Source organism: Pelobates fuscus, chromosome 6, assembly GCF_036172605.1.
Source record: "Pelobates fuscus isolate aPelFus1 chromosome 6, aPelFus1.pri, whole genome shotgun sequence".
In the NCBI taxonomy this organism is placed as follows: domain Eukaryota; kingdom Metazoa; phylum Chordata; class Amphibia; order Anura; family Pelobatidae; genus Pelobates; species Pelobates fuscus.
In genome coordinates, this window is record NC_086322.1 from 272,062,586 (window position 1) to 272,080,036 (window position 17,451).

Below are 17,451 nucleotides of genomic sequence, written 5' to 3' on the forward strand. Positions count from 1 at the left end.
GAGTGGCTGAAAGGTTGATGGCAGCAACCATGTTTTAATCGAATTGGAATAAACAAGAATTGTTTTACTTATCTACAGACCGTGAGTGCAAGCCTTCATTTATTACAAATTATAGTATTTTTGGCTATGGCTTTTATGCACCCGGCATTTTTCATATATTTTTTGAGTGTGTGTGCTGGGTAACATTGGACATTATATATATATATATATATATATATATATATATATATATATATATATATATATATATATATATATATATATATAATTTTTTTGTGTTTATTTAATGTACTGTGGAGGGCTAACAAGGTAATTGTGAATGGTAATTGGAAAGAGGCATGGGATTGTTTTTTTGTTTTTTTTTAGTAAATTATCAGGCAAAATAAAAGACTCTGCAGTTGTTATGATTATCACCCCTATGGTGCTCAGCCATCCATTCTCTAAATACAATTTTAAAAAAAACACCCTACAGTGTCCAGACTCTACCCCCTACCTTCCTCTCTGTGCCACAAAATCAGGTTAAAACTTAACTTGCATTCAGATGTCGAAATAGAGTTCTAGGAAGGACCACCAAATAAGATAGATTAAAATATATATTTATGTATATTTATTGCTGATACAATTTTCCACACAGCTCCTAAAGTAATGCTATTGCTGACAAATACTACAAACAAAGTGTCAAATACTACAAACAAAGTAATCGAGCTGCAAAAGTAGTTTGTGTGTTGATGCACATTTGTTTTACTCCTTGTGTTACAAAAAAACAAACTGAAATCATAGATATTTTATGTACTCTGTAAATCAAGAGAAATACATGAATTCACTGAAATTCAAACTCAGTCAAAATGTAGGGACTACTTTGTCTCAGTATTTTTCCTATGCCTGACACTTCTACACACTGTGTGGAGCTACTGCCATCTAGAAGTGTCAAGTTCCTAGCTTTCACCTGTGAAATTGGCTCTGTCTATGGAGAGTCTCGTGTGACCCACCATAGATCTCAATGCAGACTCTTGCACTTTAACCTGCACATATTATGCATGCATTATTACCAAAACTGTGGGGAGAAAAAAAAAATTGATATTTTTTTAATAATAATAACAACAAAGTATTTAACAAATAAGTATACAAATGAAGATTCCATTAAGGACACATGACATGTGTGACATGTCACGATTCCCTTTTATTCCAGAAGTTTGGTCCTTAAGGGGTTAAGCAGAATCTTCAAATGACTGATTGGTAGGGGTATTAGCTGCATGATACACATCCTGATTATTAATATCTGTTTTTCTTTGTCAGTGTATTCTGATTTTAAAAACTTGTTGCCATGGCGGATGTCGACCGAGTGGTGTGCAAAATCCAGGGATTTGATGCTGAAACACAGAATCTTCTCAAGACAGCGCTGAAAGGTCAGGATTTAGCGTAATTTACAGTTTATATTAGCCATAAAAATTGTGCCCAATGACAATAGTACATTACTAATGTACCAATTTTTATTTGGAGTATCTGCGAATGTTGTGAATGCTCCCCATTTAGGATAGGTAAAGGGATACTATAGGCTCCAAACAACTTTAGCTTTTTTGTGTATAGATTATGCCTCTGAAGTTTTAATTCACTGCCATTTAGGACTTAAATCATTTTTGTTTCTGTTGATGCAGCACTAGCCATACCTCCCCTGGCTCTGATTGACACAGCCTGCATGAAAACAAAATTCTTTCACGTTCAATCAGATTAAACTTACTTTAAAAGTTTTTAACTACTGCTCTGTAAATTGAACTTTATTCGCACACCGGAGGCTCCTGCAGGATCTAACGAACTATTAACAGAGCAGGAGATAAGAAATTCTAACTTTAGCCGAATTTGCAATAAAGGAAGTGTTTAGGAAGGCTGTGCAAGTCACATGCAGGGAGGTGTTGGTAGGGCTGCATAAACAAAGTGATTAAACTCCCAAACAGCAGATAATTGAGCAGAGAGACTGCAGGGGCATGATCTATACACCAAAACTGCTTAATTAAGCTTGTTTTGGTGACTATAGTGTATTTTCAGGTTTTCGATGACTTCATCATAGTGTTCGTTACTGCTGGTATATTCATTAGGTAATAACTTTAAGGCTCTTCACTATGTGAGGAAGTATAATGATGTGATAAAGTGTAAACGTTTTATTTACTTGTTTGGGGTATATTATCACTTAGTATATTATCAGGTGTTTTGATGTTTTCTGTTACATTGTACATTAATGTTGCTGTATAATGGGAAATATTTTATTTATAACTGTTAGTAGTATGAACTGTAAATGTAATAGTAATTGACCAAGGCTGCTGAAGGGAGATGAGGCCCCGCTGGTCTCCTGAACACATTTACACATCCTCTGTCCATTAAATATCACCAACCCTGTGAGAACTCTCGGCCTGAGAGTGCCCTTAACTCTATTATATACTGAAAGGATATACAAAGTGCTCTATAGAGAATAACTTGTATATGCAGTATACAGTAAGGATTACAGAAAGTACTCTAACACAATATAGCAACAATGTTTATACTAGAGATAGTATATGCACCGGCTCAGTATCCAGTTAGCGTACCCAAAAGCAGAGCATATAAGGCACGTGCGCTGCTTATAAACACGACTCTTAGTACTGATAAGTATACAGGCTGTGAAAATGTATACAAGACTCCTTACACAGTGATGATCCCTATTGGTCTTCTTACTAAACTCCGAATCCAACGGTTAGGATCATTAAAAAAATAGCAGGGACACATTTGGCTGAAATCTCTCTAAATTTTGTTGTCGTTGAATACAGCCAAATATGTAAATGCATATTTGTCTGTTACTCCTGTGTCTCTGTGACAACTGGCCTTTGAACTATCTATCTGCTTTTTCCAAACCTAGAAACAGACTTAAATTTTGCTTTATTGTTTAAAAGATGGCAATGTTTTAAATCCAGAACGTATAGTGGCAGGAAATCACTAAGCCGTTTTATCTCTTTTAGAGATCTAATTTTATTTCCCCCTTTCTGACTGTGTGGGGGTTTCAGAATCATGCATTTATGTACTTATCTCCTGCTTCTCTACTTCATCATATTATGACATTGGAATGCATGCTTGTCTACCTGTTGAAGAAATACTGGCACTCATTTGCAGCATTAATTTGTTTCTTTTCTTTTCATAACAGAACCAGACAGCGTGGACTTGGACAAAGTGGCAAATGTAATAGTGGAACAGTCTCTGAGAGATGCCACGTTCAGCAGAGAAGCTGGGAAGATGTGCTATACAATCATCCAGGTAAGAGGTCAAGAAGCCTGTTACCAACCAGAAGTGATGACTGACACAGACCCATTCAAGGGAACACGTTAAAGCACAGACTTCATGGTTGCACTAACACATGAGTGGCTATGTTCATAGTCTACTTTGTAACAAGATTATATAAATGCCCCATGGTACAATGCAATTGTAAATATGTCATGTCTATGTGTTGAGTGAAATAATGTGCAGTCCGTTTCAGTGGCATGTGAAAGAATTTATTTTCCTAACGTATTTTTAGAGGGTACTCAAATTATGGTGATCATTCCTTAGGAACCACAAAGGCAGCTCCAGAAAAGTGTTATAATGGCATCTCCTTCCCTCCAGGTTCCCCTCCTTCTTAGATAAAAGGCCATCAGCCCCCAGGATCCCAGAAGAATATGTAGCTTTAATGGCGGCTAGTGGGATTGCAGCCGAAATTCAACTCTTCACAGTTTATCACCAGACATAGGCTTGCATTTCTCTCCCATTGTCCCTCCCTTCTGATAGTGGAACACACACTGGGGCATTTACATTCAGTGCTAACACTGTAGAGTGGTGTGCTGGAAGCAGCCATGTTAGAGGAGTCAGCAGTTAAGAGTGGAAGGCACACGTAGGTTGTTCGGAGTTCTATGACTATTTGCCAGCATTGCTGTGCATGCGTTCGGGAGGTCAATATTTGTATGAATGCTCCTGACGACGGCGTGCTGACACGCCGAAACGCGCGTCGAGCAATTTTATTTATTTATTTATTTTGCACTTTACTCACTAGGTAACACTATGTACGTATTTTAGTTAGTAAGTTAAGTGTGTGATAACTTTCTAGTAGAGGAAGGGACAGGGGCTCCTGTAGGCACTAGTGGAGATTCCACTGTGCCGAGGTACTTCAGGGTCAGACTGGTTTTTCAGTTTATAGCTATTTCTCTGGGGATTTCTTTGCAAGGAGGGAGGAGGGGGGTCTTGCTCCATCCTCTTGTTTATGGGGATTTCTTCTTCTCTCTCTCTGTTTACCCAGATAGCCTTCTTTTCACTGTAAGTAGACTGACATCCTCCTTAGTACCTCTATAGCCTCATTTGCAGTCTAATTCACTGTCCAAATAGCAGCCTTTTCTGGGCTGCCCCCTTCCTCTCTTTTGGTATATACATCTTTTTATTTTAATTGATTTTCTCCTTAGTATTATTAAAGGTAGGGCTTCCTTTTTTACTATTCTCCTCCTCATTGGACCTCTGTCCATTCTCTTTTTTTCCAATATTTGTATGAGTTTATTTGGTGCCCCCGGAAGAAAGGGTCAGTTATATAATCAAGAATCTCAACATTCCAAAAGGGACTCCAAACTTTTACTTCAAATTGGGAAAAAACTACCTGCCACCCCGGCCATAAGAATTGTTCACCTATGTTGGGAAATTCTGGATTCAATTCAGATGATATGCAAATCTAGCTTCTCAATGAAGAATACAAACTTCTAAGTTACATTGTGATAGAACCTATTACTAAACATCAAGTAAGCTCTGGCAAAAATGCTCAGCAAAAAGTCTGTTTTTTGCAAGTTTCCTTCTTGCAAAAAACAAGCAACATTGTTTAAAAGTATGAAAATTAAATGGTTTTATTAAAAACAAAAAAAAACACACTTTATAATTTCTCTCTGAGTGGTGGTATATCTGTGATTTGTTTAAAAAAATAAATAATATCCTTTCTTTCAATAATTCGCTGTCAACATCCTTTATTGCCGTAGGCTGAAAGTAAGAAGACAGGCCGTAATGTATTCCGTAGCGGCCTTCTGATTCGGCTTCAGAACGAGTATCTGAATCGGGAAGAAATGAAAGCTCGATCGGTTCAGGAGTGGGTGTGTTACGTGACTTTCATCTGCAATGTCTTTGACTATCTAAGGGTGAGATGAGAGTGGAAAGTAACCTTAAGGAATGTTATCATTATTTATGCCTTTTCAAGATTGTGTGCCTCAGTGTTAGACGTGTTGGAAAAGTTGTTGGGAGGAATGGTATTTGTCTTGATAAGTCATTGTAAAGAATCCATTGTATTTCATTACAAGTGACTCTATTTCATCATATTAGGAGGGCAATATCTAAATCCTGTTTGATTTTTCTTAAGGTTGAACTTTGAGATACTCTTGTAATGATGCCGATTTTAAAGAATGAGAATGATAAAATTGCTGATGGAAAAGACTCAGAATTCCCCATTTTAAATAGCCCAAGTATCTTCTTTTACATATGATATTCCATGATGTGGGTAAAGTGCAGTAGGGAGCTACATTGTCTTTGTGACACTTTTGGTTGAAGTTGGTGATAAATTAGTTAGATAAAAATGTCTACATGCTCTTGGTTGAATAAACACTACAAGTACCATAACCACTACTGCTCACTGTAGTGGTTGTAGTGCCCTTGCGCAGTCCAATGGTAAAATGTTAAGCTACTGATTGATGTCCAGCATGGTCCTGCTTTGCTCTGTAAATAAATCAGTCTTCTCCTGCTTGAGAATACTGGATGCAATGAGGTTGCTTAAAGCAGGTTCACATCTTGGGATGCATTAGGTTCTCATGGCACTCTTGACTACAGTGGGCTACAGTAGCCCTTTAACCCCTTAAGGACCAAACTTCTGGAATAAAAGGGGATCATGACGTGTCACACATGTCATGTGTCCTTAAGGGGTTAAATACATTGATACGTTGAGCTATGTGGGGTTGGGTTACAAAGTGACAGGGAAGGTTTCAGTGAAGACTGATGCAGACAGGTGAACGACATGTAATCCTCACGCGATAGTTTCTTACAAACTGCTTAGGTGACCACCGGCCATGTTTTTGTTTGTGTGCATTTTTTTTTTCTTGCCTGTGATAAATATGTTTATGTGAGCAAATGTTAAATGTTATTAAGTAGACAAACAATGGATTCACTCTTTTTCAGGTAAATAATATGCCAATGTTGGCTTTGGTCAATCCTGTGTATGATTGCTTATTCCAACTTGCAGAGCCCGAAAGTCTGAGAAGGGAGGAAGAGGTGAGTTGAGGAGATGACTCCGAACACCGTCCAACTCTTAATCCTGCTTTATCTTAACAATGTATCAATGTACAGGGAAACAATAAATAAAACACAGGTTTCTGTGATATAAGAGTGTGTTTAGATTGTTATGAATTTCCAAAGATCATTCCCGCATAGTATTCAGAACAGTACTGTGCCACATAATGGTGGTGGTACTTCCATCACAATAATACAAGCATTATGGTTCAGGGATAAATCAGATAACCGTTTTGAATCAATGAATGATTCCCCAACACAGTAATGGAGTTTAAGCATGCGTGGGATAGGCATAAGGCTATCCTAACTATAAGATAAGGCCAGGGACTAATGAAAGTATTTAGAAAATTGGGCAGACTAGATGGGCCGCATCGTTCTTTTCAGCCGTCACATTCTATGTTTTTGTTTTTTTGGTTAAAATAGCCAAAATGAATATAGAGCTGACTTGGCCTAAAATTGTAAATTCACCTTAATTTCACACTTTAGTGAATAGCAATATAGTGAGCTTAAGTCTGTGTTCAATCTAAAATGCTCTGTCTCTATAGTGCTGCTATGTCTTCATCTATGGTCTGTGTCAGTTCTGATCCTTTCATAAAAATTAAACTTCAATAGCCGAATACTCTGTTTTCCACTAACTAAATTTTGTATTATAGGTAGACTGCCTTGTGTTACAGCTCCATCGTGTGGGGGAGCAGTTGGAGAAAATGAATGCCCAGCGCATGGATGAGCTCTTCTCTTTACTGAGAGACAGATTTCTCCTGCAGGGAGACCTTAGTTCAATGGCTCAGCTCTTGTTGCTTGAGATGATTGAATTTCGGGCAGCTGGCTGGAAAATGACAGACGCCGCTCACAAATATTACTACAGCGAAGTGTCAGAGTGACTCCAACGTAGGATGGATTTTCATCTAATAGTGGTCACGATCCACGAGAGCCATAATTTATAGGATATTTGATGCCTTAACTGGAGAGGATAAGCAGCCTGAGATATCCTTGCAACTACAACCACCATTCATCTCCTCCCACTGGAAGTCCTCTGTTAATTTCCTGCCGCCTTAGGAGATGGTGGAACTTTATGGAGCTCTGCAAGATTGTTTTATTTATTTATGTTTACTTTACAATCTCACTTCTTCCCAGTTCCCATGAAAGTGCCCTTTGGAGCAGATGGTGGAACAGCTGTGGTGCTTCCAAAATGCCTTGTCCAGCTCAACATAGAACCAATGGATGTCGACCATCTTGGCCTCAGGATAACACCTTTACCACCCACCCTCCATATGACTGGTATAACCTTTCTCAAGTTTCTTAGGACATGGTCTCTACTAGATCTTGTGGCTGACATGAAGGTGGTGTACTTGCAAAGATTTCTGAGATTGTTTTGCCTCTCCATTAGAAAGATTGAATATCCCATAAGTAATGGCTCCAGTGGAGTGTGATCACACCGAAAACAATGAATTGATCAGAACGCTCTATTTGGGTTTTAAATCAAAGGTAAAGGAATTTATTCTACTTTTTTGCTGCCAGAAGAGTTTGGAATACTTTGCACCTTTTTTCAAAAATTACTTTATTCAAGCACATTTTAAAGACATTGTAAAAGACAAGACTTTGCTCTGAACCTGGACGATAATCAGAATGACAGCGCAAGGATTTTTTTAAATTTACAGCCGATTTTATAAAGCAGCAACCGATTGTGGATTTCGGTATAATAATAAACAATTATTCTACAAAAGTAAACATTTTAAGCCCACAGGTACAAGAGAACTGAAGTGTCATGTTTAGGGCAGCACTACCCGAATGGATTGATATGGGTAACCTGCAGCCCAAAAGGGTTGTTGATTGGACGAAATTTGCCAAGAGCTCATTCAGTCCTTTAAAATCAAAATTAGATTTTTTTTTATTTTTTTTTAAATATCTTCGTAAAGGGAATCAAGTTTATATGAAGAAAAAAAAAAAAGAGACAGAAACCCGTTTCAGATGGCATTAAGCTTCATGTTCTGCCTCGGTGGCTAGCTAATAATATAGAGATTAAATATTTAGCTGAGAACAGTTCTGCATTGTATCTTTCCAAATCTCTTCATCTTATAATTACATTTTTATTAACACACTTATAATTCCTGCTGAATTGTTTAAAGGTTTTTAGTGTGGTAGTGGTGCTGGTGGTAATGTTATAGTTTTATGCTCATCGTCAAATTGTTGCTTCACCGATGGAACCATTGTAATCCATGGTGAAATTTGCTTTAGTTTTACAACCTCATCTAGCTTATAGACATAGCTGAGTGCACTGGTTGAGAATATAAATTTGCAACGCTGAAGGCTACCAACTGGCATTACTATAGAAGTATCGGCATTTTACGCTATGCCTCTGCTTGAACAAAATATCCACTAGAATTGCAGCTGCTTGCCTCTGAGCGAAGTGAAATCCAACAGATAGGGTTTATGGTTTTTGGAATGTCTCTACTAGAAGAATTATGTGTCTTGCAGGTAGAGTTGTTATAGGTGAGGTCTGAGAGTATCGGGCCTTTTTGCAACTGGACTGCATGGTGCTGAAATAATGAAATCTTCCTGTAGTAACAACTGAGTTACATTTTAAAACTCACAAATTGCTGATATTTTACAATAAGTTATGAATATGCCAGCGAACTGGTCTAGATTAGTGTTCTCAGCAATCAACTTTGATGGTGCTCTGATATTCAACCGAGTCTGCAATGTAAAGCAATCTTCCACAAATATATAGACTTGTTTCCCTTGGAGGGGATGGAGCCCCTTCAAGTATACCATCTGGATGGATTTTTGTGAACGGGATAATGGTTTCAGTGTAACGAGATTAATCCGGATTAACTGCAATCTGCCATCAACAAAGTGTAGAATTCTGATTTTGTTTTTTCCTTCTGTAAAAATTTGTTTAGAGAGGTGAATGAAAACAGAATACACTCTGACCTTAATTATTACTTGTTTACACCAAAACATATCCAGTTTTATTCCCAAAATAACCAAAAACTGCAAATTGCACTCTGCTCAATATAATTAATTGCCAAATGGAATTTGGAGGTACAAAATGCCAAAGTGGCAGAGTTAAAATATGCCCATCCAACTCAGGAATGTGAATCAACAACTCTACCATTCATTGCCAGGAGTACACAATATATTGTTCGTTCTTTAAGCATTCAAAATGAATTGGGCTTTACTTCTACAATTGAACAGTTCTACAAAAACAAAAATTTAAAAAAATTTGGAGCTGGAATCCAGACTTGAGACTTGTTTTCCCCCACAGGCAAAAAACAAAAACAGTCTTACTAAAAAATGCAGACTTACAGAAATGCAAAAAAAATAAAAAATGGTTATACACTCCATCATTAAAATCTGTTTCAGAATCTAGAGCCTCCGAACGATCCAAGCTTTGCGCAATACCTGGGTCTTTGGTGCTGGCTGCGCTTAGCTCTCAGGATCTTTTAGTTTCTCTTCCTAAAGAGAGGAACCGTTTTGTATCTAGTTTGGATTTTTGTGCTGCGTGAGCTGAAACATCAAGGTCATTTTATGAGAATTCATTTTTTTATTATTATATATAATAAAACTGTTGCTCAGACTTCCTCTGTAGCGACAAGGATATTAATAATTTACAACTGCCAATTCTAAACCGGAGAGCGACAACAAGGATATTTTGACATTAAGACTGTTTTATATTTTGTATTTTAAGACTTCCCACTTTTCATGGCCTGTTTCTCTACTTTTCTTTTTAAAAGTTCTACTCATCATTTGTAATTTTAAGCAATATAGACCTGGGAGACCAATTGTGACATTTTAATAAGGGTTTAATAAATTTTGAAAAATCTTTCGTTTCTTTTTACAAATCAATTTAAAACAATATTTCCTGTTGTATTGCATTAGCACACCGGGGTATTTGCCCTATACTAGACAGTTAACGAAAGCATATAGTTAAAATAAAATTTATATAGATTAAACCACCTATTCCCCTCTCATATACCCGTCAAACCTTACCAAACATCCATGAACTTGTATTTCCCAAGAATTACACAGACACCAGTCACAAAGCTAACAAATAGACATTAGATAGGGGTAGGAAGTCATACTACCGCTGAGAAAAAAAATTATTTGTAGTACGTAACCGTTTTGACACCAAGCACTGCAGCATGCTGTAATGATTATGGAGCCAAGAGTGCCCTCCAACAGTAAGTAATCAACTAATTTAAGAACAGTCTGAACAAATAGATGTGTCATGTAGCTAGAAGTTCTGCCACGGAGATAAGCCGTACAGTTCCTTTTTTTTTTGCTGGGAGCGATCAGCTGACTCTTTCAGTTGCCCTGCGTTACAGTGCTTTGCTCCACTACAGCAGGCTGTGGTGGTTATGATAATTTGAGTGTCCCTTTAAGGTCTTGAAATTTTGAATATAGAGGGGTTCCATGACCTTGTTTAAAGTAATCGATTGATACACTAATTATGGCCTAGTAAGATATCTATAAAATGTCAGAGGATTACTGGAAAAACATTTTTTTTTTGCAAATTCTGATTTTAAATAATAGATTTTTATTTATTAGGTGTACATATGTGTAAAAAAAAAAAGTATTTACAGTCACAATTTTCAAGATCTCCAACAAGTGCAGGACAGAAGCATCCCATGTAAGCACGTTATATAAGTTGATCAGATAGTCTTACATAGTTTTATTCCCATAGTTCATGGATATCCACAGAGATTGGCAAATGCCTACCACCAACGGAAGTGAGCAAATGCTCTGTTTGCCTCTGCCATCTTGTGCAACTCGTGCTTTTTCTTGATCACTTGCCCCTCCCCATGGAAGGCATCAATGAGAGTCTGAGAAAGCTTCTCGTACATTAGGGTCCTCCGGTGCTTATGTTCACGACATTCTTTAATCAACCACTTCATTGCCAGGAATCGACGTCTGCTATCAGTCAGAGGTGTAGGGACCTACGACGAAAATAGGTAAGCGTTTTATCAAAGGTTATTTACTAAAATGAGAATTGGAAAGTGAATTTCAAATTTAAGACCAGGGTAGTTGAATTGAAAACATATCTGACAGAGGATTATTCAGTTCCAACTACTTTAATCTTGAATTTGAAATTCACTTTGAAATCACCTTGAACTCTCCCTTGAGTGTCACGGTTAAGAGCTACTCTGGTTTTGCTGTGCCTTATTGTGATTACCTGATAAGATTTGCCTCCTCTTAAAATGCCAGTGAGACCAATAATGGGCTTGCAATTGTCCAGAGCCTGGTGAAGGATGGTGTATGGATTACATTCAATGTTCTTCCTCTCCTCCTCTGAAGCCTTGTAATATTTTTCCAACTGGATTCGTTTAATCTGTTCCAAAGTCTATTTAAAAACAAACCGTATTAAATGCATTTATTCAGATTAAGCCAAGGATAAGCCCATGTCTTATGGTTGGAATGTTATAGTGCCCAAAGCTATGGTTTCTCTTTTCAAAAAGGTTTTTCACTCACCCAATGAATCAAGATTTTATTGATAAACGAGAGCAAAAAAAAAAAAAACTGAAGAAGAACACCCACAGGCACCTTGGGCTCTCCACCCATAGCGCATGACCTGTGGTTGCTATGGTACCTTCGTAGCTGGAGCTGCTAGTACAGGCTCGGGGGTATAAAAACAGAGTGACAGGACGTCAATTCGTTCAGACACCAGCTTGCTGGCAACAAAGCCAGCATGTCGTATCATGGAGAAGGTCTGCCCTGCTTGACAGGGCAAATTCAGTGAAGTCTGCGGGAGGAGTAGAGGACAGATCGGAGGTGGGTGTTACAGAAGTGTAAGCAGATTGCGGTAGAGGAGCAGAGGGCCAGGTAAGTCAGTACAAATCCCCTTTAAGTGTACTGGTTTCTGTGGTTTGTAAGTAGGACTAATTCTAGGCTACAGCAGCAAAACGCAATGACAATTGGTGCTTAAAAAAAAGTTTTTTTTAAAAGTACAAAATTATTGATGAATTGATAAACTCAATAGATTTTAGAATCTAGTAGTTTTATTTTTTTCTAAAATAATTTAACCTACCATAAATTAGCACATAATGCATTGCTTATAATAGCACTTTGTTAACTCCCCCTCTTTTTAAATTTCCTAAAACTGTAAGTCATTAAAATGAAGGAAAAAAAAAAAGTATATATGTAAGAGAAATCGTGGTTTTCCACAAACGGTCACACTGAACATAGAGGATATTTTTGGCTCCAGTGCAAAATATAAATAAATGTCCAAATTTCCCAGAACCCTTTCCTCCACATGTAAAAGGTTGAGTGTCTTTTTTCTTTCATTACTGAAGTTTAATTTTAGAAGCCTTCCATGCCTACTATGGCTTAATTAATTGGCAATATTCCACGCCGCCAAATACGCAAATCTTATGATTGCGCTCTTATACTTGCACTGATTTCTTATGTACTGTACGGTTTCTATTTTGCTTTATATCTCTGATATTTCATTAAATATTTTTAACCAACATTACAAAAAGTTTTCCAGTAAAGAATGGGAAATTCAAATAAATAGTTTCTCTTGATGGACTTGCCGTAAGTATAAATGATAAAGAAGGTATATTTTGTCACATCCTGTGAAGGCATACGTGTAACTTTACAAACGGTACTAACCTGGTTCATTATAGAGCGAGACAGAATCTTGTTACCTCCTTTCATCATCATATTGGTGAATTTACTGAAATTACAGAAAAACACCAAATTATATGATACCGCGCAAACCACACCTTCCAAATACCAAATGATAACCTGCATACAATTAGAGAAGGACTAAATAAATAGTGTTCAAACGGCCATGATAAAGGGAGGAATTCTGGCTATTTTACCTCTTATCAGTTCTACATAATTCTCTGTTCAGTAAATCATTTTTTTTTTTTTTACAGCAGATTTGTCATAGATTGAGTTGTCTTGCAGCCTGGGTTACATACAGATTCTCAGAGCTTGCTCCATACCTAATAGCTGGGTCTGTAAAAACGGAACTTGTCACATTAGCTGGAGATGCCTTGATCGGTTTGACGGATTTAAGTTCCCATTCCGCACGCTCTTCTTCACTTAATTCGTCCACAGGTCGGCGATAATGTTCTTTGTTGACTTCTGGATCCAGGTACAAAGGGCTGTATCTGCTCCATCTTACCTGGGTAAGACTTGAGAACACAAATAAAATTATACAATGAGGATACGCATCAATGATAAAATTAACACCACTTTTCCTCTAAACGTAGACCAGTTATGATGGTCATGAAAACTTTTCTCTACCACATCTGTAGTTTTCTTTACCTTTCTTCACAATTATTACATAAACCACATGCCTGGGGAAAACATGTGAGATTCCCATTTTGTTTTTAACAGGTAACAGGAACCCTGCTAGCATTCCCACTCGTGTCTGCATATAAAATTAAAGGGACACCATAGGCACACAGACCACTTCAGCTCATTGAAGGTCTGCGTGCACAATGTCCCTGTTACACTTTAGAGAAACTGCAATAATTACCTTGCAGGACTAAGACTGCCTCTAGTGGCTGTCAGTCAGACAATCAGTAAGGGTTTAATAACCCTCACAGTGGGGGAGAGGAGGAAACTATAATGCTAGGAATACAGACTAGCATTTTTAGAACTATAGTATCCCTTTATGGACCTAGCACTTAAGGAAACTGTGAGCCTCTCACTAGACAAGCTTATATTAACTGAATGCATGCTAGTTGTGCGTAGGGGATGAACGGACACAACTGCAATACACTTTTGTTTTTATTAAAGCGACATTCTAAGCACCAAGACCATTTTATCTTAATGAAGTGGCCTTGGTACTGGGACGCATTGCGGAGCTAAACACACCTCCAGAGGCTGTAAACCCCTGGTGTAGTGTATATTGAATATTAAGCAGTATATTCCCCCGGGGGGTCCTGGTGTAATGTATATTAGATATTAAGCAGTATATTCCCCCGGGGGGGTCCTGGTGTAGTGTATATTATATATTAAGCAGTATATTCCCCCGGGGGGGGGGGGGGGGGGGGGTCCTGGTGTAGTGTATATTAGATATTAAGCAGTATATTCCCCCGGGGGGGTCCTGGTGTAGTGTATATTAGATATTAAGCAGTATATTCCCCCGGGGGGGGGTCCTGGTGTAGTGTATATTAGATATTAAGCAGTATATTCCCCCGGGGGGGTCCCTGGTGTAGTGTATATTAGATATTAAGCAGTATATTCCCCCGGGAGGGGGGTCCTGGTGTAGTGTATATTAGATATTAAGCAGTATATTCCCCCGGGGGGGTCCTGGTGTAGTGTATATTGAATATTAAGCAGTATATTCCCCCGGGGGGTCCTGGTGTAATGTATATTAGATATTAAGCAGTATATTCCCCCGGGGGGGTCCTGGTGTAGTGTATATTAGATATTAAGCAGTATATTCCCCCGGGGGGGTCCTGGTGTAGTGTATATTAGATATTAAGCAGTATATTCCCCCGGGGGGGTCCTGGTGTAGTGTATATTAGATATTAAGCAGTATATTCCCCCGGGGGGGGTCCTGGTGTAGTGTATATTAGATATTAAGCAGTATGTTCCCCCGGGGGGGTCCTGGTGTAGTGTATATTAGATATTAAGCAGTATATTCCCCCGGGGGGGTCCCTGGTGTAGTGTATATTAGATATTAAGCAGTATATTCCCCCGGGAGGGGGGTCCTGGTGTAGTGTATATTAGATATTAAGCAGTATATTCCCCCAGGGGGGTCCTGGTGTAGTGTATATTAGATATTAAGCAGTATATTCCCCGGGGGGTCCCTGGTGTAGTGTATATTAGATATTAAGCAGTATATTCCCCCGGGGGGGTCCTGGTGTAGTGTATATTAGATATTAAGCAGTATATTCCCCTGGGGGGGTCCTGGTGTAGTGTATATTAGATATTAAGCAGTATATTCCCCCGGGGGGGTCCCTGGTGTAGTGTATATTAGATATTAAGCAGTATATTCCCCCGGGAGGGGGGTCCTGGTGTAGTGTATATTAGATATTAAGCAGTATATTCCCCCGGGGGGGTCCTGGTGTAGTGTATATTAGATATTAAGCAGTATATTCCCCCGGGGGGGTCCTGGTGTAGTGTATATTAGATATTAAGCAGTATATTCCCCCGGGGGGGTCCCTGGTGTAGTGTATATTAGATATTAAGCAGTATATTCCCCCGGGAGGGGGGTCCTGGTGTAGTGTATATTAGATATTAAGCAGTATATTCCCCGGGGGGTCCCTGGTGTAGTGTATATTAGATATTAAGCAGTATATTCCCCCGAGGGGGTCCCTGGTGTAGTGTATATTAGATATTAAGCAGTATATTCAACGGGGGGGGGGGGTCCCTGGTGTAGTGTATATTAGATATTAAGCAGTATATTCCCCCGGGGGGTCCTGGTGTAGTGTATATTAGATATTAAGCAGTATGTTCCCCCGGGGGGGTCCCTGGTGTAGTGTATATTAGATATTAAGCAGTATATTCCCCCGGGGGGGGTCCTGGTGTAGTGTATATTAGATATTAAGCAGTATATTCCCCCGGGGGGGTCCCTGGTGTAGTGTATATTAGATATTAAGCAGTATATTCCCCCGGGAGGGGGGTCCTGGTGTAGTGTATATTAGATATTAAGCAGTATATTCCCCCGGGGGGGTCCTGGTGTAGTGTATATTAGATATTAAGCAGTATATTCCCCCAGGGGGGTCCTGGTGTAGTGTATATTAGATATTAAGCAGTATATTCCCCGGGGGGTCCCTGGTGTAGTGTATATTAGATATTAAGCAGTATATTCCCCCGGGGGGGTCCTGGTGTAGTGTATATTAGATATTAAGCAGTATATTCCCCCGGGGGGGTCCTGGTGTAGTGTATATTAGATATTAAGCAGTATATTCCCCCGGGGGGGTCCCGGTGTAGTGTATATTAGATATTAAGCAGTATATTCCCCCGGGGGGGTCCTGGTGTAGTGTATATTAGATATTAAGCAGTATATTCCCCCAGGGGGGGGTCCTGGTGTAGTGTATATTAGATATTAAGCAGTATATTCCCCCGGGGGGTCCTGGTGTAGTGTATATTAGATATTAAGCAGCATATTCCCCCGGGGGGTCCTGGTGTAGTGTATATTAGATATTAACCAGTATATTCCCCCGGGGGGGTCCTGGTGTAGTGTATATTATATATTAAGCAGTATATTCCCCCGGGGGGGGGGTCCTGGTGTAGTGTATATTAGATATTAAGCAGTATATTCCCCCAGGGGGGTCCTGGTGTAGTGTATATTAGATATTAAGCAGCATATTCCCCCGGGGGGTCCTGGTGTAGTGTATATTAGATATTAAGCAGTATATTCCCCCGGGGGGTCCTGGTGTAGTGTATATTAGATATTAAGCAGTATATTCCCCCGGGGGGTCCTGGTGTAGTGTATATTAGATATTAAGCAGTATATTCCCCAGGGGGGTCCTGGTGTAGTGTATATTAGATATTAAGCAGTATATTCCCCCGGGGGGGTCCTGGTGTAGTGTATATTAGATATTAAGCAGTATATTCCCCCGGGGGGTCCTGGTGTAGTGTATATTAAATATTAAGCAGTATATTCCCCCGGGGGTGTCCTGGTGTAGTGTATATTAGATATTAAGCAGTATATTCCCCCGGGGGGTCCTGGTGTAGTGTATATTAGATATTAAGCAGTATATTCCCCCGGGGGGTCCTGGTGTAGTGTATATTAGATATTAAGCAGTATATTCCCCCGGGGGGTCCTGGTGTAGTGTATATTAGATATTAAGCAGTATATTCCCCCAGGGGGGTCCTGGTGTAGTGTATATTAGATATTAAGCAGTATATTCCCCTGGGGGGGAACGGTCCTGGCTCTGGCAGTGATTGGGTTAGGGTTCTCTCAATGTCATCAAAGCCTGGCCGGGGGTTTAATGCTCTAACCAGCGATATGATGAGCCCCTCATTCCCCCCTCTCTGTCCCCCAGCCCCTCCCCAGCCCCTCCCCAGCCCCTCATTCCCCCCTCTCTGTCCCCCAGCCCCTCCCCAGCCCCTCCCCCCGGTATTCACTGTCTACCTCACAATCCGGGCCCGGATCCCAGCCGCCAGCAGTGTGCCAGAGGGAGCCGCCATTTTGACCTGAGATCTCGCGGGGGGTTTCCGGTGTGGTCGAGTGGTCTGGCG

General features: G+C 39.5%; 2 protein-coding genes across 2 annotated transcripts; one reads left to right on the plus strand and one right to left on the minus strand.

Annotated features, from left to right (window-relative positions):
- The first annotated feature begins 1,313 nt into the window (after nt 1-1,313).
- MIF4GD (MIF4G domain containing) lies at nt 1,314-10,126 on the plus strand. Its single transcript, XM_063459147.1, has 5 exons — nt 1,314-1,406; nt 3,170-3,279; nt 5,010-5,165; nt 6,193-6,285; nt 6,957-10,126. The coding sequence occupies exons 1-5, from the start codon at nt 1,325-1,327 to the stop codon at nt 7,182-7,184; spliced, it is 669 nt and encodes a 222-aa protein (XP_063315217.1). The 5' UTR covers nt 1,314-1,324; the 3' UTR covers nt 7,185-10,126.
- A 216-nt stretch (nt 10,127-10,342) lies between these two features.
- MRPS7 (mitochondrial ribosomal protein S7) lies at nt 10,343-17,441 on the minus strand. Its single transcript, XM_063459146.1, has 5 exons — nt 17,345-17,441; nt 13,251-13,442; nt 12,913-12,976; nt 11,477-11,644; nt 10,343-11,240 (listed from the first exon to the last, which is right to left on the minus strand). The coding sequence occupies exons 1-5, from the start codon at nt 17,398-17,400 to the stop codon at nt 11,019-11,021; spliced, it is 702 nt and encodes a 233-aa protein (XP_063315216.1). The 5' UTR covers nt 17,401-17,441; the 3' UTR covers nt 10,343-11,018.
- Nucleotides 17,442-17,451: the final 10 nt, after the last annotated feature.